Source organism: Dromaius novaehollandiae, chromosome W, assembly GCF_036370855.1.
Source record: "Dromaius novaehollandiae isolate bDroNov1 chromosome W, bDroNov1.hap1, whole genome shotgun sequence".
NCBI lineage: Eukaryota > Metazoa > Chordata > Aves > Casuariiformes > Dromaiidae > Dromaius > Dromaius novaehollandiae.
Window position 1 is genome coordinate 15,452,859 of NC_088130.1, and position 26,537 is coordinate 15,479,395.

Here is a 26,537-nt window from a genome sequence, read left to right on the forward strand (position 1 = left end):
CCAAAAATTACTATTGGTCTGAACTACCGCGTGAGGGGTGGGAAACTTAATTTGAAAAAGCTATAATTGCCCAGGGATTTCTTTGTTCAGGGTCCCTCTTCGGAGGCACCCAACTCGAGCTGTAACTACTTCACGCGTGTCATTACAATTTATTTATTTAATTTGCCTTGATTTGGCTCCGAACTTTTCAGCAGGAACCTAGGGTCGGACCCTGCTCGAGTTGTAATTACTGCACGCGCATCGCTAAAATTTACACCCAGGGTGAAGAGGACCAACAGGACGCCACTGGATCCATGGGTGGTGATCTTTCTCTCTCCCCCTTTTCTCTCTCTCTCTCTTTCTCTCTCTCCTCCCCTTTGCCTTTCCCCACCTTTTCTTCCCACTCCGTGGAAAATAAAGTTAAAAGGTTGTACGATATTTGACCGGTTTTAGCATCTTAATCTCATCCTTGGGATTGTAACGACCCCCCCCCCCCCCCCCCCGATACTGGATCGGGACAAGCACCCCTGCACAGGAGTCACTGCCATACTGCCTTCTCCTCAGTCTTGTTTACGAAGCCATCAAACAGAAGTATAATCAGCTGCTGTTCACGGAGGAAGAATCCTCTTCTGTCTGGTTATATCAAGGGGAGATCTAAGCTGATGTCTCTGTGGGGTAACTGGCATCGGAGGAATTCCTTTGGTATCCCAGTGAAGGTATTGACGGTCTCAGTAACATCCAGCAGAAACCATGACATACAAAAGAGCTTTCAAAATAATTCCATGTGATCACATATTTTTAAATTCAGTGTTAGAAAAGCTGTAGCAGTTGTATCACTTAAAATCCTAGGATGCAAAGTGTTGTTTACAAGGAAACAGACTTACACTGTTTATGCTGTGTTTCCACAAAGCTGTACAAGACAAAATTTATTCCCAGGTCAACAAGATTTAAAACTTGCAACTAAAACTACAAATGCATAATTGAAGTCTATTTGCAAATATTTCTTTAGTATAATTAAAAATCTGCTTTCTTACAATTAAGTGTTTTTATGTGAGAGAACTTGTGAGAGATTACTCAGAAGTGCCAGAAGAGGACAGTCTTAAACCATTTTTTATGAGCACTGCAGCTTTACAAGTCTGTGTTCAATGATTAAATGTGTATTTCTACCTTCCAGCAGCACAAAAGATAAGGACCTTTCTTTATACTGACCAAATCTTGCTCAAGTTCAGAATGCAGGTAGTAAACATATAATAAACAGAATTCCTTGTTTTGGCTTCTTTAAAAAAAATTGAGCTCAGCTGGCAGCTGTATCGCTTTATACAAATTGTGTAATCTTCAGTCTTTCCAGCTTTTTCCACTGCTGTGCTTATACTTCTCCATGCTTTACTCTGAGAGCAGATAACATATTTAACACATTAATTACAACACTGTTAGAAACTTCTTAATTAAGTTTCTATAAAGGTGTGCTACCACTATTCATGCACTTTGTTTTTTAATTGCTCAAAACAACCTAGCATGCATGCTTTTTTTTTTTTAATTAAGAACAAAGTTTCCAGAAACATAAATCTAGGTTCATAAAATCAGCAGTAGTGTTAAAAGTATTGAAATGGCTTCTATCTCATTGCCATAATGTTATTTTAGAGACATAGGGTACAATTTTGCTAGTGAGAGCCAAGCAAGTAATTACAATATATGAAGTATGTATTTAAAACACCTGAAGTGACGTAACCCAGTCATTATTTTGGAACAGAAAGGAAACAAATACATAAATTATCTTGCCTCCTTACAACAAACTCTACCGGAACGAGTGTTTACAATAAACAAGTGGAATCTTCCTCCACTTTTTTTTTTAGTAAGTGCTTTGCAGTAAGTTTTGTGGCCTAAATGAGGAAAAAAATGCAATTAACGAAATGATGGCTTTGTTTCCTTATACATACAGCTTAACAATCCATTGAGTAATTAATTAGGAAGTACACACCTTCCGCTAGGATAGCTGGTGATGTTGGTTTTATTTGGGTTAAATATGTTTCATACTTAATTTCATTTTAAAGTTAAATCAGGAATTTGAATGGTGCTTATTATCAGGGAGAATAGGACTTAAGCCTTGCTCTTTAATGCATCGCTTACGTTTTTTGGGGAGGAGAGGAACCCTCAAATTGTTATTCAAAGCCCGGAAGCTACACTTGTAACTTTGGCTTTTGTCACAGCAGCATGGGTCACAGGGGTGCAGGAGAGCACGATTACCTTCATCTCGACCAGCGCAGCCAGTTCTGGGATATTCAGCCAAGTCTTACTTAGACCATTAGCATCTGTCCACAGAATTTCATTAGGTCTGATGTGGTACTACCAAAACAACTTTTCCCATGCTGCCAGCTCCCATCTGATGCACTACCGCATTCCCAGCAGGCTAATTCTATCACACTGTCGCTGTTCCATAGCTTTAACACATCAAGAATACCCAGCAAGGGGTTTTAAGTTAAAGAGAACGCACAGAAACTTGTAATAAAATAGTCGTAGGTGCTTATACCTCTGAAGCACATGCAGCTTGTAACTGGTAACAATACAAACTATTTTTTTTCCTCTTTTCTTCTTTTTCTTTTGTAATCTGTATGGGAGCTGAACACTTAGATAAATTTAGCTGCAAATAGTATTATACGCCTCAGTTTGTATATCTTTGGAAAGAGCCCAAACCCTATAATTAGTAAGGCTTTCTGATGCACAATCACATTTGTAAAAGTGTTTTTTAGCTAAGTGTGAAGCATGCTTTATTAGTGCTCAGTAATGATGATGCAATTCCAAATTTGCTGTATTGCTTTTTCTGAGTTGTTCTTTTTTTCTCATTAATAGCGCTAACCTTTGGGTGAGAATGCCTTGTGATTTCAGAGTTCTGCTGATTGCTTCTTGCTAAATGCTCTACTCAGGGTTCTGCCAAGGAAGTCCTGATGACTGCAAAAGTAAATGTGCAAAATAAAACCATAAATTCAGAGGTGTTACTCAAAGGCAGGAGAATAGAGGCATCAGCAGAGCCAAAATCTTTGAAACAGCTGCTATTGTATTACATACTAGTCACAAGAGTGGTGGATTATAGCGTTTGCTGTAACTGTGAATTTTTAGGGAATACATAATGACAGTGAGTGCTGTGTAAGTCACAGAAGACAACATTGTTCAGCATACAATATACAGGAATCAGTTGTGTGTGTTTTACAGTTTGTGGGAATTGCGAGTCAAAGTACTTTGTAATTAAACAAGCTGGGAAAGAGATTGAGAACTGATTGCTTTCAGAACTGCCTATTTCAATGCAGAAGTTGCTTTTTGTAAAATAACAGAATAATGTAAAGGGAATATCATTGTTAATGCATTGCCAAAGATTTAACTCACCCTGTTACAGAACAACAATGCTAAAGCTGCCCTACGGACAGGAAGTATTATTTATTGTGGCAGGAGGAATGGTGACAGTATCAGGTATCCAAAACCAAAACCACATTCCTATAGGTCAAGAAATGTGTGCCACTGTTGTGGAGGCAGGTCAGGCTCCACCTGAGCTGAGCGCCTTTCTGATGTGGGAGCCGGGCATGTGGAGGGTTAGGGGCTGCACAGGGCTGTGCACGAATAAGGGGAGCAGCTGAGAGCTAGGGATGGAGACTGTGCTGGGGACAGAGGCAGTATGCTGTGTTCAGTGCAATGGTTTGGGAATCCAGGATGTGGGTTACATTTGCACATGAGACTTAGGAAGTGAGGGTTTTGAGAGGGGAGGCTGGAGATGATCTTGGAGAGGAGGCAGGGCTGTGGCTGTGCAAGGGGTAGGGAGCACAGGGTTGGGAGAAATCAGTGGTTTGGGAGACTAGAGGAAGCAGGAGGAAGGGTTCTTTGCTTTGTGAAAATGCTAGTTGTGAATTAAGGTCAGGCAGTCATGTTTACGGCAGAGTTAATGTGGCTGAATTACCTGGGCCAAAGCAGAGCTGACCCATATTTGCAATTGCTGAGAACTGAGGAACAGAGCCCCATGAACCAGTTTAAGCAGAAGCCTTGCGTGCTTACATGTGTCATATTTACATATGTGTATTTTAGGTATCTGGCCCAGAAAGTCCAAAGCTTAGTGTTAAGCATCAAGACTCTGCAGAGTTCATGAGGAGCACTAGGCATTTCCAAAAAGGCACTCCAAAAAACACTTATCCTGAACTGGGGCTTAGGAAACATTACAGCTAAGAACAGCTGTGCTTTGGTGGAGTGTAGTTGCCCAAATCAGTACTGCAAAGGAAACTTCATCAGAAAGAATATACAGGAAGGAGGAAGTGTAAGAGTATATGGCTGACAAAAGAGAGACTTTGTTTGCAGTTCCTGAGCTCTCTTCCCACACAAATTTGCCAACTATGCTATTGTAACAACAAATGGACTACTCGCACATTAAAGAAGCGATCGGTCCTGGCTCTGTGTGTCCCTACCGTATCAGGTTCTTTAGGAGATGTGTTATTTTGTCTCATTCATGAAACTCCAAAGCAACATGGAAGGGGAAAGAAGGGACGAGGACTTCTCATCCATCTCAGGCTGAAAAAGTTGGGATAAAACTAATGGTCTCAAAGGTCATGCTGTTAATAATATTTTTTGGTGAGCTGTACAAAGAAAATGCAACTACTTGAAGTATTCTGGCTTAAGGTGTGTTTTATTGGGAACAAGCGACAGGTTGAAATAGCATGAGCAGATAGGTAGCTATGAAGCAGAGCTGACCAGGCTTACATCTTCAGAGGGCATCCATGTTAGTGCCCACTAACTATAATTGTGGGATTGATGGTGATCTCAGATTACCGCAGGCCTTCTTTTCCTTCTTTCTGTCTTTCATACCCCTGCTGAAGCTCAGTTCACCTCATTAATCTATTTTTCATCTGCAAATCAGCATTCATTTTACTTTTATGCTACTTTATACCAGCTTAGACAGGATCTCCATACTCACCCCTTGTTACAGTTACCTGTCCACAGGCCAGAATCTCAGGTTGCCTTATGCCATCGGTTAGGCAAAAGCAGTAAAGTGGTGGTCATGAAGAGATCATGCTCTATTATGCCACCGAGTTTTGGCATTTCCAGTAGTTATGTAGCTGCTGAGTGAGGATTGCAACTTTTGACTTAGATGCCGAGAATAGGATTTAGGCAGACTATGCACAGATTCTTTTTAGATTTGGCTGCAAAAGTCCATTTTTCCTGTACATAAAATGCATCTCCTTATGTCTACACAGCTTTATCAGTGGGCAGAAGAATCTGAAGGAGGATGTGATCTGGTAAGAACTACCAGGCACACTTAGCAACACTAACCTTCATTCCTAGGTGCATTGCATTGAAAATTAATTTTAAAATACCTACAATCCCTCTCATAACTTCTTTTTAGGAAACTTGCTATCCAAAATATCGAAAAACAAAATACTTTTAAAGTGATTAAAATAAAGACTTTCCAGGAGACGTTACACGCAGCAAATTTTTTCGTTACAGATTCTAAACAGGATATATAGGATTGCAATTAGAGGCTTTTCATGTTCTTCTCTCTACAGTTCTTTCTAATGATACATGTACTATTCAATCAATATAGTTAATAATTCTTCAATCAAAGAAATGCAACGTATTTCATCTCAATTTTTAGTCCATTTAAACCAATTATGTTCCCTTCATCTTCTGTGACTGAGCAATAGCTAGGTGATACTTGTTGATCAGGACAGTGCTGAAGATTCTAGAGGCTCCTTTGCTCCTCTGAACGACAGTACCTGTTATTTTGGTAACTAACTCAGCAAGCATGTTACCTGCATTACTGCATTCAAAAGAAAGTAAAAGCTAACATGAGAGAGATCAAAATGGAATAAATGTCCTGCTCATGTTTAATTTTTATTTTAACACATATATTATTACAGCCATTTTTTCTACCCTTCCTCCACATGATCACAAGATAAAAAATGAATTCCTTATTCTTCTTTATTGTAATGTAGTAGCACAGAGTTATGATTGATTATAAAAGGAAAACCTCAGCGATAAAAGTGATGCCACAGTATTAAATTCAGGTCCTTCTACATCATTAAGCATCACTTCACAGGGACAGAGAGTGTCCATGATTTGTTCGGAGGGAGCTACCAGACATGTAAAGGACAGTTTGTGAGCCTTTCTAACAGTGTAAGATGAAATGATGGCACTGAGTTTATCTTGCTGAGATAAAAGCAGTATCTGCCTTAAAGCAACCACAGGACAAGTCAGCTTCAAAACATCAGAGTGGCTCCTACAAATTTCTGAAGTTGAGTCTGATGAAGGAATCACCTTTGTAGAGGAGCAGAATGAAAGAAGTAAGACCATGGGATCAAGGTCTTGTAATATAGCGTTAATAGTAGAGGTATTTCTTGGCATAAAACACTGCTATAAGAGAATCCAGAGCAAGCTGGTACAAACAGATGAGAAATCAGTTCTGGGATTTAAACAAGAGAAGTTCAGAAACACAGCTGGACCTTCCAGATAATGCTGCTTGCATTCTTGCTAGTGATCTGTAATTTGGCCAACGTGGTGGTTGTCAGATTCTAAGAATTAACTACAATAACCATTAGCTCAGGTTAACTGTGGCTTGATCTTCAAATGTAGCCGAGACATGACATTTCAGTGAGCTGTATTTTTAGGGGAAGTCTGTAAAAACTATTTTGTGTGTCATCATTTGGGAAGATTTTATGACAAACGTGAAATTTCTACCCAAAGTAAACATTATTTTCACAATACATGCTCAGGACTTTGAATGCAAAAAAAATAAGCTGAGCATAAGCTGTATTCTTCATATGTTAAAGCAGGAATGCAACCTCACTTGAAGGTGGCATTATAACCTGCAGCATTTTAACTGAATAGATCTGTGTTTGTACTAAAAAGTCTCTTTACATTTCAAATCACTAGAGAGCCCATTTAGATTTTGGCACTTTATATAGAGCACAGACATATTTGCATCTTTATGTTTTATATGCTCGAGAATTGGCCTCAGTTGCTCTAAATTATCTGCTCCAAAATGATGTTCCTGTTGCTTAAGCCTCTTGGGAAGTGCCTTTTTGCAGATGACATTTCTTACCAGACAGATGTGTTTTGCACTGGGCTTCCAACCAACTTAACCTAAGCAAGCTCCATTCAGAAGCTGCACAGTTTCATTAGTGCAACACGCCAGTCAGATCTGCCACCAAAAAGTTGAGGCCCTATATCTGTGTCCAGGGTCTGACTTTAAAGCCAGACATGTCAATCTGTAGTCTGTGCACAGTAATTTTATTTGGGGGCAAATTCAAGACTGTGACTAATTCTCCTATGGTAACTGGGCCAACGATTAAGCTATTGGTTAATGCATCAGAAACCATGCTAAGAACATCTGAAAGACTGGCACTTTGTTAGTGTCTCTACAGATAATGGAGGAAAAAACATATGTAAGAAAAGAATTTGTAAGAGTCGTAAGAAATCAGTACTATTTCACGTGCCAGCTGATTCTCAACAAAATGTGTTCTAGGAAAAGCAAGTTCACAAAGTACCTTTCATCACAGGAAATGTCATAATTGCAGAATGCTTTTCTCCAGTGTATTTTTATTAGGGATTCCTGCCATCATATCAACATACAAAACAATCAGGATGTTGACATAGAAATGTGAAATTCACTGTACAAAGATAAGGCTCGAGTTACAGGTATATTTTTCCCCCAGTCTTCAATGAAATAAAACCATTTTTAATTCTTCCCAGAGTTGTGTTTATAAATATTAGACAAACCACAAAATAGATTTCAAGTACATAACATTTTACAATATAATCCAAGCACAGACAGAAATACACAATACTGTACCTACAGATTCTCCATAATCCAACTCTATCATTCTTGCCGATAAAATACAAAGACTGCTACTCTGTCCGAATATGCCCGACCATATGCTTCTGTGTGTGTTATGTGGTCCTGGCGCTTTAAGTTACAGGACTGTCATGACTTTCAATTAAATTACTTTGGTAGACCAGAATGTATCATGAAGGATGGGAATAGCTTTAAAAGGCCAGGCCTGAGTGTATGCACATGGTTAGTAAAGGCAAGCGCATGTGCACACATGCTCTTGCATGTAACCACACACAAAATCTTACGGCACTGCACATTCTCTGAGGTTACTTTCTCATGCAACTCAGCTATTCTCTGATAGAGTTAAAGCAATGCTACTACTTCTGGAGTGCTGTGACTTACAGAGACAAGACTACATTTTAGAACACAGGACCTAACATTTTTCTGTATAATTATCAGACTTAAATAGGAGCCTATATGGAATCTTGTCTCTGTAGTCCAGCAGGATGCCAGCTCTCACAGCCTTCACCACTCAAAACACCATTTCTCACACCTTTGTTTAGAAACGCTAGAAGTGAATAATTTCTTGATAAGGCCAAATGTCTACTTTAGTTCACTCTCCATTTCTATTAGGCTGAGTGATTATCACCTAATGGGAAAGGATCATTTAGCTGCAAGTAGCACAAGATGAAAGACACATCAAGTAACTGATCAATATTTTTTCCGGGGAACAGATTGGCAGGGAGAAATAATGATGAGGAAAAAAAGACAATTGTTCAATTTAGCCTTTGTTGGTTGGAAAATGAAGAGCAATCCATAAGTTTTGAATTGAGAAAAGGAACTCCTAAAAGTTGTCAATGGTTTTGTCCTTTAAAAACTGTGGAGAGAAAAGGAAAGGAGGAATCCTGTAAGGAAATTGCCGTTATCAAAACTACAAGAATTTATGCAGTAGGAATTACAGATGTGGTTATAATAGGTTAAATCCAGGTCTAACAACACAGCCTGAAATATGCCTCCAGTGCACAAATCTCTGAGGCAGAAATATCCCTAGCTTAAATAGGAGCTTTGTCTGTGCTAAGGTCAGGGAAAGGAAAGAATAAAATTCTTCTCTTTTTAGATACAACCTCTATGGTACATCTGGGAACCTTCAAATGTTCTCAGCCATGGACAAGATTTTATATAAGTATATCGTCTAAGCAATACTGGAATAACTGTAGATACACAAATCCATGTAACATGAAACAGCACTAGACCCTGTAACTAGGCGCATAATATTTGGGAAAGAGGGTAAGTATGCTGCTACGTGTAAAAGGAAGACCCATCTGTATGCACAGAAAATGTTAAGTGTTACGAGATTAGTACTAAAGGGCATCAAGGATGAAGATATATCTCTTAGCGTTTAATCCTTAAACTGTGACTCAGTAGAATACTTTCATGTCAACTGTACAATCTAATGCTTTGTTTTTAAAAAAGGAATATGTTTTTCTTCTCTACCATTTTTAAAAGTAGGTCACTCATCTACTGATTTAGCTAGGGTTTGGGGTTTTTTCCTACTTACTATTATCTTCTTTCCATATTATGTACAGTAATCTACATTTAGACCAAAGACTCACTCTGTTCCAAAACATACTTGGACTATCTTGTAGAGACTTTCTGCAGCACTGATTAAAGTGTACGACAAACTGACACAGAAGAGGAAGGATCATTACTTTCATTTCTGTTCAGTTCCCCAAGCTTTACAGCCGTGCTATTCAGAAATTCTTTTGATTACTTGGTGTCGTTTCATCTCCCCTAGGCAGCCCCTACTGAACTTGAGTGAACTTTCTATATATTTCCCAAACCACAGCCCCCCTGTGTAGGGCTATATTAAACCCATTCACTCTCCAGCCAGAAGCAGTTTAAAAACAAATTGCTGCTGAAACATTAAAAATACCCTACGTGCCCTTGTGCATTAGTCTTACCAATCTGTACATTTAAATAACATCAGAAGTTGTCTTTTGCTAAAAAGTTACCAAAATATTTTAAACACATAAAACTGTAAAAATCCAAACAGAAAAACAAACCAAAAAACAAAAACCCAGCATAAACATTGCTTGTATAGGCATTGGTTAGAAGAGACTGCTGCACTAAGGAGTATATTCAAAAACATTTTTCTTTCGGTTTCATTAGATTTAGTGTCATGGATTATAAGTTATGAATAGTGAACCTGTTATCCCATCTTGTATGATGTAATAGATGAGCAGGAAGTCTGAAATGCAATGAAAATAAAAGTTCCTTTTTGGTTACTGAAAGGCGACTGGATAAGCCTGTAACTAAAGCAGCTATTTAACTATGTAAAGGAAACTTAAGAATGCCTGTAACCAACTGAATATGAAGACAGCTACCTATTGGTGGCCCCAGGGGTATTACGAAAAGCTGGCACTAACTGAAATTTGAATATAGCCCTTAGTTATAGCACATTTCTTTAAATTTTAAAAGCTGCCCAGCATGTCACGAATGAAGTTTATTTTGCAAGCCACCCACTGCCTAAGCGGGCAGTAATATTCAATATGAAACTGCTGGAACTCTGGTGTCTGACGGATTTCATGGAGAAAAGAGATTTCAAGGTCCGACTCCAAGAGAACAAGGAGAAGTGGGAACACAAACAACAACAGTCCAAGGCCTACAAGGAGGAGTCTGGAGAAACTCTTCACAAAAGCATTCACCTCTATGTTGCCCATTAGGAAGTCATAGCTCCACCTAAGTGCTCTCCGAGCTTCTTTCAGTTCTTCCTCCTCTGCAATCAAAAATGCATTTTCATCTGCTTCCAGTTCCTCAAATGAATCTGTATCATCTTTCTCATTCTCTGCTCTTGGAGAGGTATCAAAGAGCATGTCAATCTCATCATCAACTGGGGTGGGCAGCAGGCTGGCACTTGGATTGTAGACTAGTTCTGAGATGGTTAAAGGTTCCTCTCTCATCTTCTCTTCCTGTTCAATGGCAAGATCAACGTTCTGCCCAGTCTCCTTAACTGGGGAGCTGGAAATCACAGGGACCGAGATCTCATCTTCCTTTGGCAACTGGATACCTAAAAAAGAGAAGAAGAAAAAAGTGATGCTAAATTCCTGTTTTCCTGGTGACAGAACCCAGCCTTCCAACAGTATTTAATATAGGTCAGAAAGAAGATTCTGCAATCATTTTGAACATGGAAACCTGACAATACACCACTAGCAAAAACTGGAAAAGCCTTTTGAAAGTTGCATCACCTCCGGAGAGCAGCATTTTTTACAGCACTGCAGTACACCAGCACTCCAGACCTGATGATTAACTTCTGGTCTGATGCAGCTGCCACTGGTAGTGGTCTCATACAAAACAGAATAGTTCATTTTCTACTGGCAATTAGACTTCTGATACAAGTGAATATCTTCTGCATATGTGAATTGGTGCTATTAGGGTGCAGCTCATAATAATAATAATTAAAAAAAACATCTGCATGAATGAGGTGAAAGTGGTAAGCTAGCAAATTTCAATACAGCATGACATTAAAAAGGAGACAGCAGCTTATCATGATAAAGTCATGTTAAGGGTAGAGAGGACAAAAGAAGAGAAGGCAAATCCACATTATGAAAAGTAAATATGATGGAAATTGAGTAAGTATTTCACCTCTGTAAAAAGCTCTCTCTCCTCACGTCTCATTTTTTTCTTCCAGTCATCTTTCCACTCTTCATATTAGTAGTCTTTTGTCTCCCTCTCCTTCAAGTTTCTTTTTCCCTTACAGACAAATCTTTCTTATCTTCTCAGTCTTCCCATATGTTCCTTTCTTATGTTCCCCCTTTCAGCTCAAACTCTCGCCTCTCAAAACTCACTACCCTTTTTCCAGTCTAGTTCTAGTTACTCAGTAGTAAATCTCAACTGAACACTGCTACGTGAAGACAGCAGTGACTGGAATCCGTTTGCTGCTATTAGTTGTCAGGAGGAGTGGAGGGAATGAGGAGAGCCAGGCAGACAGCTGGGACTTTGAGACAAAGCGATGGGAAAAGAGTTTTAAATGTATTCCCATGTCTGACACTCATTAGCATCATCAGATGCCACCTATGTGCAAAAGGAACAGGCCATACATAGCATCATGTGCTGTAGTAATACATAATAAAATAACACTCAGTTCTTCTTGTTCTATGATGTTAAGCATCTCTCCATTCTTCACAAATGACTAATCCAGATGCGGTGTTAACATACAGAATAGCAGGTAAAACCTACACAAGTTTACCTGACTTGTCCAACAAGTAACCCAGAAAATTCATGTCAAAATAGTATTTATAATTCAAATTAGCCCAATCTTTGATTCTAGTAACAGATCTCTATAAAAGATAGAGAACTGTACTCTTCAAAGATTCATTTCAGTTTCAGTGCAATAACAAAGATTAAGGTTCAGAGGCTTTAAAGCAATAGGGTGTAAAAATGTATTATTACAGAAAAAACAGAAATCAGAAAAGTGTGAACTGAGCCACAGCTTTCACTATAATGAAAAGACACACCACTGCACTGTAAATACAGGATACAGGACAAAAGTGAAAAGTAATAATCCTGGTCATAAAATAGCTACAATATAGCAAAATATGCAGCATAGCTTGCATCACAATACTAAGCTACAATTTTAAATATTAACTCCACTATAATTGACCAAAATGTTCCACAGAATCTCCCTCTGAGATCAGACACCTTTTCATTTTTTTCTTGAAAATGACACTGTGATTTTTTTACCAGTATTAGTCTTAAGCCTTGCAGATAACATTCCCTGTACTGAAATTACTAGCTTTGTTTCTGAGGTCTACCTTCCCTCCTTCCCTCCATTTGACTAGACAGCAAAAGAACAGTCTTATGCCCCTGGTTAATGATCATTAAGCTAGCAGTAGGCCATAACTATGTTTCTTCTTCTTCTTCTCTCTCTCTCTCTCTCTCTCTCTTTTTTTTTTTTTTTTTTTTTTTTTGCTTTTACGTTTAGCATGACTATCATGCTCAGGACAGAACATACATATCCAAAAAATCAGAGCTTCACAGTAACTGATACCACATCTGTGCACTACCGGGTGTCACCCAACAGCAGACTTGTCCTGGGCCAGACACAGACACATGATTGCATTTCTGCTAGAGCCACAGTACATAACATGTGCAGCTTTATGGTTTTATTCATGCTCTGTGCCACCTACTGAAATACTAACTGTAGAAATCCTGCTGATAAAAGGTAACGATCAATACTTTGTGGGAATGGGCCACAGCACTAGGAATCTCATAGTTTAAGACACTTCCTCGTGGAAATATCTACCGCAGTACCATGTCGTATACCAGAGATCCTCCATATAACCTCTGCAGCTCTGTTACCCTTTGGATAGGCTGGAGAACATAGTAAGTAAGGTACTTGTTAAGTATGCCAGTTTATAGACTTGCCACAAATTGGGTGAGTGATGCCTTGATAATATCCACTAACTTTGAAATTATGCTGAATTTAATACCGGTTGAGGTGAAATGCCAGAAAGTGCAACATACGAAATACTCAATTTATTACAGATACTTCTAAAAGGTGTAAGCAGTGACAGAAAAACTAAACTTGACCTATTTGCATTAAATTTCTCCTTGAAGAAGCCAGCTCCTTACCTGACAAGAGAGCTTTCAGAATCCCCTTTGTTGTGCAGAGTTTTACGCCTTAGGTTTTTTATACATGTGTGTGTGTGCGCGTATGTGTGTGTGTATATATATATATATTTTTTTTTTAGACAAAGCCTCCTCAGTACAGAACACCATCCTCAGGAAGCATTCCCCTGTCAGTAGCACACATTAGCTGCTGCAGTTGATTTCCCCTTTGAAGTCTTCAGAATGGCCCAGACAGACCCCTCCTCCTGAAATTTTTCATTTTTTCTTGCTTTGTAGAAGATAAGTTTGTACAGCTTGTACAGGCAAAATAAGTGTTTGGTTTTCTTCCTGGGTTAGTTCTCTGCTGTTTTTTCTTTCTGAATTGGCTTGTTAGATGTTCTCATGAGCACCAGCAGCAGCACGTTGCCAGTAATGGACAGAGAACAGGATTGCTCTTTTCAGCAACAGCTAGCCAGTAGGTCTGCTTAACTGTATTGAAACCTTGTTCTTATTAAAGAAAATGCAACTATCTCCTTATTAGCCTAATTTGACTGGCTAGCAAACAATTCCTTGCCTCAACTACTCCGTCCTCTCCCATCACAGTCATTTTAGACAGTCATCACATTTAAACACAAAACATGTTTTACAGTGGAACTTTTTCAGGCGAGAATATATTTGGGGTGATCCTCCTCCTGTAACAGCTGGTAACACTGGATCATCAAACCATACTCTGAAGCTATATGAGAGTGCAGTCCTGGGATCTTGAATAGAAATGCCAAAATTTTCAAACTTTCTAGCCCAAAATGAGTCATCTACACATGTATTTGATATACAAGTATAACAGTTTGCTTTTCAGAGGTACAGCACTTCCTCTTAAATTTAATAGGAGTAAAAGGTACGTTGAACTGCTTACTTAGGCACCTCAGTATGGATTAAAGGACCTAATTTTAAACCCCCCAAATTAGCGAATCCTGGCCATAAGCCTCCCTATACCTGCTTAGATGCAAGGTCAGTAATATGTCTGTTCTTCATGTTTCTTATCATGCAGAGGACAGCTGCAACTACTCCAAAGAAAGGTCACCTCGAATTATGATTCTGAGGCCTTCTCTCCTTCCCCAGAGTAAATTCCAGTGTGCATAACACACATTGTGACCATAAACAAGAAAGTTCATATTAACATTAACATTGTTCTTTTCTCAAAGAGCTGGCAAACTTTTTTGACTTTGTGATTAACCTGCAGATAGAAGGCAGCAGAGTAGCCTTTTCAGATCAGTGCTTTCTAAAGAGGTTGTATTAAAATTAGAATATGCCACAGTCCTAAGTTACTATCAACTTTGTGGTCCATTTTTCATTTTGAACTTCTTATTTAGGAGAGCTACAATCAGAGGAAGGCACATATGAAACTAACCCAATTACTACTGCCAATCCACACTACCCATACTCATTTGCTCATATGGCAATTGATGTTTCCTTAACATAAAGCAAAACAGTGTTCAAGAAAGGGACAGGATTTTAACTATCTTACAACATGTGCTGTTAGAGCATATTAAATCAAAGCAACTGTATTTTACACCAGCTTGACACAAGTGTAAATGAAAATTGTTTTAATATAAAAAATTTGATAATTTAGAGTAGGCATTAACTGGTATTGTTGCAAGCTGATTTGAAATTAAAAAAATTAAATATATAAAGCAGTTCTTTTAATTCCTTCATATCCAATGTCACACTATAACATTTGTGGAGTCAAAGATTCAGGAAACATTTACTCATTAACTGTGGTCAACATAAGCCCAGTCACACTGCAGTATACAGATACCTACATTGTGTATGTCAGATTTTGACAGTGTCAAAAGACATGAATGTCATGTTGTTATTGCACGTATCATTTACAATGCTGAGACTTCTTATGCAGGCATAAGAATATCACATTAAAATGTAAAAACTCAAAATCATGAGACTTAACCACACTAAATATTCCAATAATAAAAGCTTATATAATCTGAAAAACTGGCTCCTTTGTTACTTTTTGGATATGCTTCAAGAGAGTCAGTTATCTCAAGTAATGAATCCAAGGTTTAAAAAAGAAATCCTCAAAGACCGAGTTCCAGGAGAAAGAGAGAACACAGAATCTAAAGCAAGCCTGAAGCCAGCACCCTTTAATCAGTTCTGTGACACCGCTGCAAATCCTTTGCTCTTATTCATACACGAAAATTACTCTGCTGTCACCCTTATAAAGTTAAATTTTATTTAAATTTGGGGGCTAGATTTTGAAAAGCCTACTGTTTCTTTAATAACAGTTAAATTTTATATTGTATTTGGATTTAAAGGAATCTGCCTTGAGTATTAAATTATGTGTGAGAGCATTTCTTCCTTCCTTTCTTCATTTTCTATTTTTACAGGCAGTTGCATTCCATAGATCAGAATCTTTTAATACATGTTACTGGTATATCAAGTGAAAAAGCTAATTTTTATTTCCTATATTATACATCTATTCCAAAGGTTTGCTACCCTTCTCTGGCAACCGTATGAGTTTTACGGAGCACGAGTGGTCTCACTATGCTAGCCAAAACTCCGTACCGCCCTTCACTATACTCCACCAAATGCTGGGATGGCTCCAAACCTCTAACTTGCTACTGCAGATAAGCATGCGAACAGCTGAATAAAACACAAGCTTTACAGCGGCCGTATGCTGTGAACACGAACATGCAGGAGGTCTGCCATAAATGCTGGCAGCTGCTCGTGTTTCTGAAGAGGCCAAAAACAGCAGCTGAGGATTAGCAGAGTGAAGGGCAGCCCCAGCTCCGCTATTCTGAAGTAGCTACGTTTGCTGGAAATAAAGTGCCTATCTCAGAAAAACGTATGCACTGTTGCTAAAAAATTCAGTTCACACATTGCCAGATATACTGCGCACAGCTTTACCCACCAGGCATGCAAACACAATTGCCCACCTGTAACGGGCTTGCATTGGAGCGAAGGGAATGAGTGTGAAGATTTCCTTCTTTTAGAGGGAAGGAGAGGGTAACTGTCTCACGTGAACAAAATGCAGAGGTCCCAAAAGACATGTAGGAAAGGGAAACAGAATCTAGAGCTCCATTAAACTCAAATATTCCCCTACACAGGATCTACATCAAAACAGGGTCTGCATCATGGCCAGACATCCAGCTCTTGAACCCAGGCAGTCATAGATCCCAGCCTTGCCCAGTTTACACTCATAAAATTAACCTATTCTGTCTTTGCAAGGTGTGTTTTTCCAGCTTGCAATTCCAGTTTGTTTTAGAGTTACTGGGGGTTTTAAAAGGGAGTAAAGCAACGTCATAGTTGCCAGCTCACACCAGTTGCAAGCACTGAGACTGCAGCATTACAACGGGACTCCAACTGTGTCATTTGTCACAGTTTTCAACTAACATCAAGACAGTGCAGCTACCCGAGGCTGCCGCTCTGCTTTTCACCCCCCGCAAAGCACACCCAAAGTGCAGAGATAAAAGCGAAACAGCGCATGCAGTACAGAAGGCCTTATCCTCCCTCTATGCTGGAAGCAACCCACGCCAGCATTGCTGACCCCCTTCCTGAACTAGGATTAAGCAGCAAAAGGGTAAAAAGAGCATCAGAGCGATGGAACGGTACAGCACGGCAATAGGAATGCAATGGCAAAGCGTGTGCGTGCCAGCAGATCAGAGAACGGGGAGGAGCTGATCACAGGACTGGAGCGATGCCGTGTCCAACAAAGGTCAAAACCAGCAAGGCTGTGAAGGACTGGGTGCTGACGTGAAAGCTTAGCACCTGAGGAAGGACAAGCGGGACGCTTTCAGCATCCCCGCTCGGCTTGCATCAGCACTTGTGCAAGTCAGCGTTGCTCTGAAACAGTCACATGCAGAATGGGGTTCTCCCAAAGAGTTGCATGCACCTTGCCTGTCCCCCGAGAGTCTGCAGCACAAACCAACTACAGTCCTTAGCTTTTATATGCTGATATATAGATTTTTTGAATGCGTACACCAAAAAGGATTATATATAAATAGCACTGTTTTACCATAAAGTTTTTAAGAGCCAGTATAGCCCCAGTGTTCATCCGTTGCTCAAGCAGTCCCATATTAAACCATTACAATGGCTTGTATGTGCTTGGAGCCAGCATTTCATCTCTAAGAATACATGTATATGTACACTCATGCTTTTTCAATTTTGCCACTGAAGTTTGCAACAAGGGAGTTAGGTTCATTCTCACAGATACCACAGTTTCTCCTGAGCGGTGAATTCATTACATAAAGGCAGCCAGGAGCTGCTGCCACTCAAAGGCAACTCACAGCAAAAAGCAGGTTCTCCCATACCTGCTGCACTTGCTGTTTTTGATTTTCAAATGCTGGCAGGTGTGAAAATACTCTGGTCTTTGTCAGAACATCCTCAGTTAATTTCCTATAAACATTTATTTCTAAAACAAAGATTCAAGATGCATGGAAACATCTGTCCAACTATATATGCAAAATATAAAAAGCAAACAGTATCATAGAAAGCAATGGAAAAAACAACTTGTAAAATGTCTTATTGCATTGAGTAGAGACAGATTGATAGATGGACTAATCCATCTTTGGCAAACAAAAAGATTTATAAAAATAAATAAAACTTTGTTTCAGTTGCTATCCTGAACAATACTGAATATTTTTTGTTTCTTAGGATGCCCTCCTGTTAGATACAGTGCAAAAGAGATGAGAATCTGGCTCCTATTTTTTCAGTACTATTATTCATTATATTTTATTATTCAGTATCTAGTAAAATAGATATTAAAAAAGTTACAATCTGTTAGCCCAACTCAGTCAGTTGTAGTAAAAGTGAGCTACGAGCTAAGCAGTATCTGCTGGTTTATTCACTTGACATTCAAAATCTGCTAGCAACCTATCTGCTAATTTAAGAACTATTTAGTTTTGTCAGAAATTATCAGTTTTACAGGTGTTTCTCCCCATCAGTCCAAGAAAACTACAAGAGCAAAATCCCAGTAATTAATTTGTTAGCAATTAACAAATAAATCCACAATTTAAGATGTTACAATAAATCTCACTTAAGTTTTGCCTCATTCATACTCCATTTGCAAACCTTCTCCCCTTAGCAATTCCCCTTTATCCTCTGCTGTACTTGATGTAATACTGTCATTCCCAGTACAGTTTGTTTCTTTCCCAGTGACCAGTATTAGTATAACAAACTATGACAAAAAGTTAGAAATTAGCTTTTTCTGCAGAAAATCATGAAAGTAGCTGAGCAAAAGAAGTTTAACTTTACCAGCCCTTCTGGCTGTGATCTTGGATCCATGCCGCAGTAATCGAACGCTCACTTCCTTGTTACAGTGGTTAACCATACGCAAATGAATACTTCTCTTGGTTTGGATTTTTACAAGACATTTCACCATTTTGACTATTATTCTCAGTCTTGTAAAGGCTCAACCCATACTGGCTTTGACCTTTTAGTGCGTTTCCACTGAGTTTTAATAGACTAACAAGTCCCTCTCAATGAATCAAATGACAAGCTTCTAACACGGCCAACAAAAATATCCCGGTAGGGAACAGAACGAGAGGTTATTTTTAAACATTTCCAACTGCCTCCTAATGTACAATACAAACTTCCACAGCATCCATCTCAGTTAGCAGTTGCTAGCATAACAGCTGAATCACACACACAAGCATAAAAATATCCAAGACATCAGAACAGAGTGCAATGAAACAAAAGACCAGCGTTTAGCACCGGCTTTTCAAAGAACAAAATGACACCGTGGCTATTATTTTTCTAAAGAGCTTCGATTTGGTCACTGATGTCAATTCTCTGCTATTACCTGGAAAATACTTATGGAAAAACACATAGTGACATACGGACAAATCCTGTCATGTGCTTACAAGCCCTCAGTCAGCGGGGAAACCAATAAGACGAAAATGATTTAATTTCAAGCCTAGTGTCAAACCTGACCTGCCTGTGAATAAATGAGAAAAGAAAAATCCTAAGTTTGGGAAAAATGTCTGTCTCTGTATATACGCTCCAGTTCTCAGCTGTAGACAACTACTGAACACCTTCGTATCCACCAGAACGATGGGCCGTTTCAGAAGGCCGGTCACTTCAGTCTGTCCAGTGGGGATATGCAGGCTGCTAAAAAAGGCATGACGCCTATATGCTGACTGCCGATAACCTGCTCCAGCTGGCAGCACCATGTGCGTAGCGTTGCGCTGTCGTACTGCGAAAGGCACTCTTCCTGAGCCCACTGAAACCACAGGGGGAAGGTGGTAGTTTCTCACCTCCCAAAACACTTACCTTTAACGTTGGAGATGTGCCGTGCTGGCAGTGTCTTTGTTACCCGATGTCCTTGCTCTCTGCGCCATGAAATGACTGGCGTGTGTGCAAATATGTGGGAGAGAAGAGGGAAAGGGAGACGGTCCTGCAAATGCGTGTTTCACACCAAGCAATTTCTCTCACAGAAAGAGAAATTTCTCACCAAGCAATTTCTCTCATCTATTTTGATGGAGCTTTTGGAAAGCACCTTTATGGTGGCTCCTTATCCCCTGTCTGGCCTAGATAATAGCAATTTGCAGCAGTGCTCTTTTGCACTGCTTCCTCCTGCAGAGCAGATGCTCCACCGCTACTTTGGGGGCAACCCCTTTCCTTCTCCCCAAGCCAGTTCCTTGTGGGGCTGAGGAAAGATCAAATGCCCTTCCGCTTTCTATCTCTATGTTGTCACCGCTTCAAAAGTAGGATTCCTGTCTGCCGTACTCATCTTTATTCTTATTGCTGTTGTGGCCACCAAAAGCATATAATTAAAATCTCACCAAAAAGGGCTGAGTCCTCATTGTGTACATAGCTAGAAAACTGTAAAGCGCCACTTCTTAAAAAAGTATAATTACCAGCATGTTTTAAGCACCCAAAGGAAAGCCTAACTGAGGAAGTAAATGTCACCTGGACAGAGCTAAGAATGATTTCCAACAGCAATACATTCATGTAGATGAATATACATATATAATTTGTATTTTATGTGACTGTGTTCATGTAAAACAGAAATGACTGTGGGATTGCATGACACTGCCCATGAACCATATATCCAGAACTAAGGGAGATTTATTCTGAAATCATGCAGCTAAGTCAGCACCTCTGTCTTTACTACTTAACTCTTGGCAAGTAAGGAACAGACCATCTCACAGCACAGAAAAGACTGCATGACGTGATGTTGGCATCAAGTCCTGCGTAATAGTTGGAGGATGTTTTTCAGCAAGGATTTTCCAGACAAGAAGCCTGTTTCTCTCCTGTAGAACCATCTGAAACTCTCTGGTTGCAGGAGAAAGCCAGGAAAGCAATGACTCCAGTCTTAGTAACTTCCTGAATTTGCAGCTCTTGTCACTCTCCTTCCTCCTAAACTGCAATTACATATATTGATACAACTGCAATTCCAACCACTGGTGGAAACTGCGTTAGCAAGACCCTTAGCATTCATGCACATTTCCATTGGAGGTTGAAAATGGTGGAGTGTTGTAATTTCTCTTAAAAAGTATGGTTTAAAAAAAAGCAAAAACGATCCCCACCGAACAACACAAAAGTAAAGCTGATAAAAGCACTCTTCAAAACTTGTATGCTTCTTCCCTCCACCAGTAAAAATTGCAAACAGGAAACTTCTATTCAAACACAACAGTTCTAATATATTGGTGAAAAGGAAATGTATCACCTGCCCTCAAGTTCTAGAGATACAGCATTACAATGATGGGGGTTTTGTTTTGTTTTGAACAAAAATAGTGATCTTATCTTCTGAACATAATGCCTTGTGCTAAATACCTGAACATCTGAGAATTTGTAATTATGTTAGAAAGGAACGTTGGCAGAGCTTATTATCGTTAGCATTAGATACTGAAGATTACTCGAAGCAAAAGGATTGCCTGTAAAAAGCCTGATTTCAAACATGGTAGCACAAAATTAAAAGGTTAGATGACCATGAATCCAAGTTATTTTGTTGAACATAGACATGATGATGCACATAATGATGCACAAACATCTCCTGATTCCAGAGCAACCTTTGGGAGACTCCCAGAAATCTGCAAGACAAAGTGCACAGCAGAGGAAGAAACTTCAGATGACCAGGCTTTATTCCATAAATGAGATAAAGACCTCATCATTAAAAAATTACCAAACAATTAGGAGGAAGGCCCATTATATATAACCTCAATAAAGGATGCTCATTTTGGCCTTTACCAAGTTTAATGGAAAATTAGAAAAACTTAATTATCTCTCCAGACCACAGAAATCTAAAAATGGAACTGTTATTTTATTTTGAAAAGCCACTAAGAAATCTGATGGCCTCCTGCAAACCGCTTTTCTTTTTACTATTATTATTATACATACATGCACACCCTCCAGGTACAATTAGCTACCAGGACTATTGCTTCTGCTAATTTCAAGGGGAAGAGCAGTTTGATGCTCTGTGACACAAGACATTTCACGATTCTCTCCATCTGACATATTAAGATAAATTGTTTTATATACAACAGATACAATTTAAAAAATATGCATGCTGAAGAGCTGTGTATTACTTCTACCCTAAAGTAACACTTGGTACTAAACCAATCTTTTTTCTAATAAAAAGAAGTAATGTAGCAAGACTGAGCTGTGCACAAGAAAAAAAAGTGGACTGAATTATCTGTTATGGTATTCTTGCTGTATAAACTTGACATGTGAACAACTACATAACATTATTTTGTATTTTACTGGCATATTCTTAATACTTATGAGACTATTATGCGTAAGTGGCCAACACTTCACGTGTTTTTGCCTGAGCTGTATGCCCAAAATTCCACATGCATCAGCTACATACTCGAAGCTTACACAAATCAGAATTCACAAGTACAGCCAGACGACTAGACATATACAGTAGCTGGTGTGCGTTCATTCCCATACGTTGTTGTCAGATGCAGCAGAGGCTCCGCACGATAGAGGAAAGCTATCATTAATACCAATTAATGCCATCAATATTGCTTACATCCTTAAGTGATATGCAAAAATAAAGTTCAGCAAAATGTGCACTAGCTGCAGATTTTTATGGAGCGATGAACAGCCGGTAGGCACACATCTGCTTTTGACAGACAGCTAACATAAGGAAAGGATAAGAGCGCTCCACACACTACACACATGCACAGCCTTTTTTTTTTCCCCCTTAAAAAAAAAAAAAAAGAAAAGTCTTTAAAAGCTTGCCCAGCTAAGTGAGGACATCTAAAAAGCATGCAAATCTCTGGGAAAAAAAAAGGTTAAGAAACCTGGACCTTAAACCAAAGGAATTTAGGATGAATCTGCATCATCACCTGTTTTGTAAAATGCAGTACCAGATAGATCACTCAGTAGAATGACTGCAGCTTGCTACTTTTCACTCACTCCCAAGTCAAGTCAATGTCACCAGGGAAATGAGTCATGTATGAAACCTGAGCACATAGGTATCAAGTGGCTTAAGTCTTCACCACTTTGTCAATACCACATTAATATTCTATGACTCAGAGGGTTGGGTTTTTGTTTTTTTGCTTGGGTGTTTTTTTTTTTGTTTTTTTTTTTTGTAGTATTCAAATATGTGAAGCTGTGCTTGCAAGTGGTGCCAAGTGATCAGGAGAGGAACTAATCTTTAAAACCGTATCAGATAACAAAAGAGGGCAGCCATACAGTTGTCATAGTGATACCAAAAAAAAAAAAATACAAACATGTTCAACTGCACCACGGTGAAAAACCTTCCATGGAGCAAGTCCAAAGGACCTAATTTGGGCTTCTGCGACACAGATGAACCCTGCAAACAGACTTCTGGACACAACTTCTGCAGTGAGGTGTCTTTAGAAGAACATCCTTTAGGTTCAGGCGGTAGAAGTGACCTCTCCAAGCATATCTTATACTCATACATGTAAAAATAAATTCCACATGATAATCTTGTAAGCAGGATAGTCATTTTATGGTTTCATCTATACACTACCATGCCTCTTTACTCCTCCTGAGGTGGAAGGACATTACAGCAAAATAAGAGTCACGAACAAGCAACATGAAAACATGAAGAATTTTGAGCATTATCAACAAGGAACTGAGAACTGACCTGTAAAACCTAAGGCATGAGGACTTCAGATGAATTTTCTGAAGACAGATATAACAAAGTGGAAAAGGGAAGGAGATGCTGCAAGAACATGATAGAGAGTTGAGAAGCAATATACAAAAACGCAGTAACATGAGGGGGAGGGAAGGGAATCACATGCTAGAGGCTGTGATGCTAATGCATGAAACAGGAATTAAAGAACAAAGTCTAGAGTAGAAACAACTGAAATATAGACATTAGAATGCCACAGACTATGAAACCACAGAACTGACCACACAGAACAGCTAAACTAGTGGGAAATGAAAACTTACATGGACAAAAAGATGAAAATAAAATGTTCAAGATGTCCAAAGACAAAAAAAATACCGTTGTTTCTGGAGAGAGCTCCCTACCTCACGACACCTAAGGAAACTCTGAAAGAACCTTGTGAAATTGAGTTATAGAAGACAGGATGTGATTACAATGATGTAAAATATTTGCAGTTATTACCAGAAAGAATCTATAAAAATGTTAATCTAGGGGAATACTGTTTTGCCTTTTTTTTTGGCAGCTTGAGACTCAAGAATGAGAATCCTGTGAAAATATTATCTTTAAAGTAATTTTCATTAACTAAATAAAAATGCATTAGCCATCGTTTGATTTATATAATCAGTGAGTCTAGCCTGAAAACTACTGCCAACACCCAACATATTTCTTAAACAAATTTCTACAGCTCTTCAGGGCTTTCAGTAAAAGTTAGACAATTTCATCTGTCAGCAAAGTAAGAATCACTAAGTATTTCTTGATTTTCATCTGAAAAAATGCATTTAAAATCTTGAGGTGGAAGAGAAGTCACTTTATGTATGAAATATGCTCTCCTTAGTCTTGCAGCTCTTCTAGCCCAGGTCTAGTAAGCCAAGGTCATCCAGATTAGATGCTATATAGCAGCACTGGCATCTGGAAGCCTCTGTGCCAATCAGTGAGGCATCAGCTCCTTGCTCCTGAATCCCAGCACTGAAATCCACTGACACTTGGGTGCCAGCGGCTTGCACAGAACCAAAATACCATTGAAATACGATCAGAAATTGCTTATTTCTTAAAAGGCAGATCTTCTGGGCTTCAGTTGAGTTTCTGTTGGCGTACTCACTGTCTAAGTTGACAAGAAAAGTACTGTCAGGTGCATTGGTGGTCAATCTCTGAAGGTAAGAAGGTACATTTAGGAATACCAGTTCAAATCTGGGTGTTTAAACTAGTAATTGCACACTTGTATATGGCCTCTAAGTGCAGATTTGTGGACCCTCTTGAAGAATGAGGCACCAACAGACAGACTCAGGACATTTTTGCTTGCCCTTCTAACAAAAAATAATTTAATTATTTATTTTCAAAATTTCTAAAATACCTATAACAATAGTATCATGGACATCCGATATCTTTATTCCCACACATTGTAATCTTTTCTGACCACAATATTTAGTCAACATACCCTTTCTTCTATGTCAGCAAAATCTGGACACTTCGGACTTTCATGGAAGACCTTTCATTTCAGCATGATAATCCTGACAGATTTGTAAAGACAAAATTTAATGTGTGAGAATGGCTGGGCTTTAATTATTTTTTAATATTTGTTGCATTGTGTTTATTTTCCATCTGAAAGATTTCTCCTACAGAGAATGAGGCAGGCTGAAGTTGTTCAAAATCCCCTACTGAATGCTTCTTCTGCTAGCACTGTCTCGATTGCTTTGTTCCCTAGCAACATTCAAGTAACTGGCACGTAATCTTTCCTCTCATCTGGCAGTTTCTGTTAGTTCAGTTTCATACCTCTCAGACTCGGCCAACTCAGAATTAATCTCTCCAGCAATTTTAGGAAGCACAGAGATATATTCAAAACATTGATTAAAAAGGATAATACTACAAATCACTAGGCCATGGTAGTTTTGGCAGTGTATTTTGCTTGTCACATATAAAGTCGATTTAAATATAGGAACAAGTTTTGCTCTGTTAAAAGAGAAAAACATGCACTCCACTGACTGCGCAAGGAGCACATGGCAGAGCCTTACAGAAACGTTAGTGGGGGTCCTTGAAGCTGCATTAGCCGACCTACATAGCATAGAGGCAGCTGAACTGCCCCAGAGCCAGCTTAGGCATGGCTGCACCACGCTCTTTTGCACAGGGTCAACGGGCCCTTTGCGAAGCTCCCCAGACGCTCTGTCCCCACCACAGGCCCCAGCGTTTAGAGATGTTGAGGCTGATTCGCATCTGTAATGCACTAAAAACCATTTGCTAATGCAGCTAAGCCAGTCAGTCGTGAGGCTAGCTGCCTTCCCTCTCCCTGCCTACAAACTCCTACTCCCACCCTTGCCCTGGCAGAGGATCTTGCCTGACCCTCTGTGACGAGCCAGTCCAAAATGCTGAGCCAGCAGGAAGTAGGACATTTTGCAGTTAAGAGTTATTTTATTATTATTTTAACTGCTTGTACCAGTGCAAGGCAGGAGACAAGAATCCACAGCAGAAGGATGTATGAGAGTGTGCAGGGAGGTGGGAGGAGGGCCAGTTTCAGTGTCAGTGAGCTGTTAGATCAGTTCAAGGTACCATTTGATAATACAGCTAAGTTCACTAGCAGAAAATACTGTATGAGAATCAAGTATTGTTACTTAACAGCAGGAGGTATTAACTACGTGTAAAACATCTTACAGGAAACAACCCACCAGCAAATATTCGTATTAGTCTCAGAGCTAACAACAATCTGTGTGACTAAAAGGAAAAGTGGTTTTTGAACTTACATAACATATATTTGAAACATATCAGCACTCTCTGAGGAGCATATAGCAATGGTAACTCAGCAGTTTTCAAAAACAGGTTTCATTGCTTAGAGTCGTAAGTGTAGCCCAAAAGCCTTCACAAGCAGCAAGCTGCTGTCATTCTGCAATGGTGATAATTGCCTAGCAGTAATACAATGCTTGGTTTTTGGCTTCCAGAAAGCAAAATTCCCATAAAATGGAAATATTTCGTAGCAGAGGTAAGCAAGCAATTGTTGACATTAACTACATGTCATTCCTCTATTACTGTTACTTATTATGATCTAAGTGCACAAACAACCTA

At 39.2% G+C, this 26,537-nt stretch overlaps 1 protein-coding gene across 2 annotated transcripts in view; it reads right to left on the bottom strand.

The window, feature by feature from the left end:
* Window positions 1-7,528: 7,528 nt before the first annotated feature.
* Window positions 7,529-26,537, bottom strand: part of LOC112978800 (FERM domain-containing protein 3) — a 146,602-nt gene continuing 127,593 nt past the window's right edge. For both annotated transcript variants that reach the window (XM_026092531.2, XM_064500986.1), the window contains one exon: window positions 7,529-10,850. In XM_026092531.2, coding sequence (XP_025948316.2) covers window positions 10,255-10,850 — 596 coding nt within the window. In that variant the 3' untranslated portion in view covers window positions 7,529-10,254. The remainder of the gene's footprint in view (window positions 10,851-26,537) is intronic.